This window comes from Tasmannia lanceolata, unplaced genomic scaffold, assembly GCF_043159265.1.
Source record: "Tasmannia lanceolata isolate RefF3 unplaced genomic scaffold, GAP_Taslan_0.1 ptg000009l, whole genome shotgun sequence".
Classification (NCBI taxonomy): domain Eukaryota; kingdom Viridiplantae; phylum Streptophyta; class Magnoliopsida; order Canellales; family Winteraceae; genus Tasmannia; species Tasmannia lanceolata.
In genome coordinates this window covers 522993-525318 of record NW_027518686.1, presented here as the reverse complement: position 1 = coordinate 525318, position 2326 = coordinate 522993, and the positions used below count along the sequence as shown (strand labels likewise).

Genomic DNA, 2326 nt, shown 5'->3' with positions numbered 1-2326 from the left:
TTGTACCAAGTATAATCAGGAATGACAATAGAAGTAATAATGCTTCACTGACAATGACTGAATGGCATAGTGGTCACAACAAACAAAACGAAAATAATGAGTGACATTTGTTTAAGCTTACTAACATAACCCTCAACACAAGTCATAACTAATTAGGCTTCATACTGCGGAATTGAATATTAACTTGTTGGGAGAGATGCCCTGCGAGAAATGAAATAAACATTTAAGTGAACATATGTGCATGCATCTGGGATAAACTTCTTCTATAAGCTGATATCTCTCACATTTATCCTTCTTTAAGCAGCAAATTATTCATCAAAAGTACCTACTCAATCCCTAATTTAAAATGATTAGAAAGACCCCCACTTTCCATGTTGATATAAGAGATCACAATTGAAACTTAAAACCATGATGCCATTCCCACTAATTTTCCTTATCATTCACATTCCACATAGAAAAAGAATTCCCTTACCAAGAATAACAAAACTATAGATATTATCAGAAAGAATAAGCATGGAAAGGTTAGCAGCTAACTAGCCTGCAACTACTTCAACAGGACATAAGGTGGGGTACTCATAATTTTTTTTTAAAATTTCAAAGTTCACTGATAGCAGATACAAACATATTGTTACACTTCTTTAAACATGATATAGTTCTGAAACAAGTATCAGTAATCGAAACAAATCTGAACAAACTAAGATTTATTAATAACCGATATTGATACCACAATTATCAATTACTTCTTTATCTTCCGAACCTTCTTCGGCCCCCCAACTTCCATTCTACCAACAGCGCATCCACACCTTGCTTGAAACACAATGACTGCTCTCCCATTAGGAGGCGCAATTTTCTTAAGCTCAGCCTCTAATTCTCTATGATTTGCTGCATTCAATTCAAACATCTCTCTCTCCTTTTCACCTTTTCCCACTGAAGAACTTGAATTCTTTAAACTCTCCTCAGTCTCAATTTGGATATCAAATTCTGCTGCCTTACGAAGGCCACGACAATTCGGATTATTACATTTCGTAGATGTACATTTTAGAATCCCCCAAAGAGCTATTGCTGCAAATAAACAGCTAAGTCCAATAATTGAATATAGGATTGGAGCCCGAACCAACTCGTCTTTCACCGCATAAAGAGTCAGACCACCAATTTCAAAGACTCCATGGTAAAAAAGCTTTGCATAAGGAAATAGCAAAAACCCACAAGCACAAAGAACTGCAATCAAGATTAGAACATCAACAGCGGCAGAGCGGGAACGGTTGCAAGGAGGACTTTTCAAGGGATTCAAAACAGTGGGTTGTTTTTTGTTCTTGTGAGATTGATGGGTCTGTTTTGGGTGGGCAGATTGATCAGTTGAAGCAAGAGAATTTGCCATGTTTGTTTGATGATCAAAGGACTTGTATGGTGAAGTTAAGCTAGGGTATTGGACCATTTGGGGAAAATGAAGAAAATAAAATTGAGCACCAACAAGAACAACCAATCAAAAGCCAAAAATTTGATCAATCCTACTAAAGGGAAAGAATAGGGAGAGTTTGTTGACTGATCTAAAGGTCTGATTTTGATCAAATTTGTTTCCGTTTTTGGTCAATTGTATCCACCTGAAATAAAATCAATTAATCCAAGAAAATCTCTCTCTTTGAGAAATTCAAAATCAATCAAAAGAAAAAAGAGAAAACCCAAAATTTAAAACCCATCTCTGATGAAAACCCAACAAGCAAAAAAAAAAAAAAAATCAAACCCAGAAAGGAAAAGAGTTTGAAGAGGTTATTGAGTGAACCTGAGGATATGATTTTTTATGGAATTGAGGCCTTTGAATCGGCTTTGTGAAGCTGAAATCCAATCTCTACTCAAATTCTTCTTGTGATTAGAGCTTAAGGTTGATGCTACAAATCCCCACCACAGAAATTGGATTTTCTTCAGAGGGAAGAAAATCCCAGAAAAGTTAAAACAGGGAGAGATATAGTCAGAGAGAAAAATTAGAGAAGTGTAAACACATTTTGACCGGATAATTTTGATTTGACTGCCCTAAACCCCGGTTTGGATTTCAGGAATTTTCTGGGAAACTTGGAAAAGGAAACATATTTCTGAAACATTTCTACTTTTTTAATACACGAAATAACTTGAACAGTTGAACCAAACCTTCAACCCACTCTAAATTAACTATAATAGGGGAGTGATAAATCGACCCCCATATATCTTAAATCGACTCCCCATGTGTCTTTACGGGGGTCGATTTATCATTGCCCTAAGTGTATCTTTTATATCTATATATCATGGACTCAGAATGGTTTTCTTGCAACCAATACTGGTAGGGATGCAACTC

At 35.9% G+C, this 2326-nt stretch overlaps 1 protein-coding gene across 1 annotated transcript; it reads right to left on the bottom strand.

The window, feature by feature from the left end:
• Window positions 1-570: 570 nt before the first annotated feature.
• On the bottom strand, window positions 571-2100 carry LOC143885786 (uncharacterized protein At5g19025-like). Its single transcript, XM_077389847.1, has 2 exons — window positions 1781-2100; window positions 571-1601 (listed from the first exon to the last, which is right to left on the bottom strand). The coding sequence occupies exon 2, from the start codon at window positions 1433-1435 to the stop codon at window positions 737-739; it is 699 nt and encodes a 232-aa protein (XP_077245962.1). The 5' UTR covers window positions 1436-1601; window positions 1781-2100; the 3' UTR covers window positions 571-736.
• Between the last annotated feature and the right edge of the window lie 226 nt (window positions 2101-2326).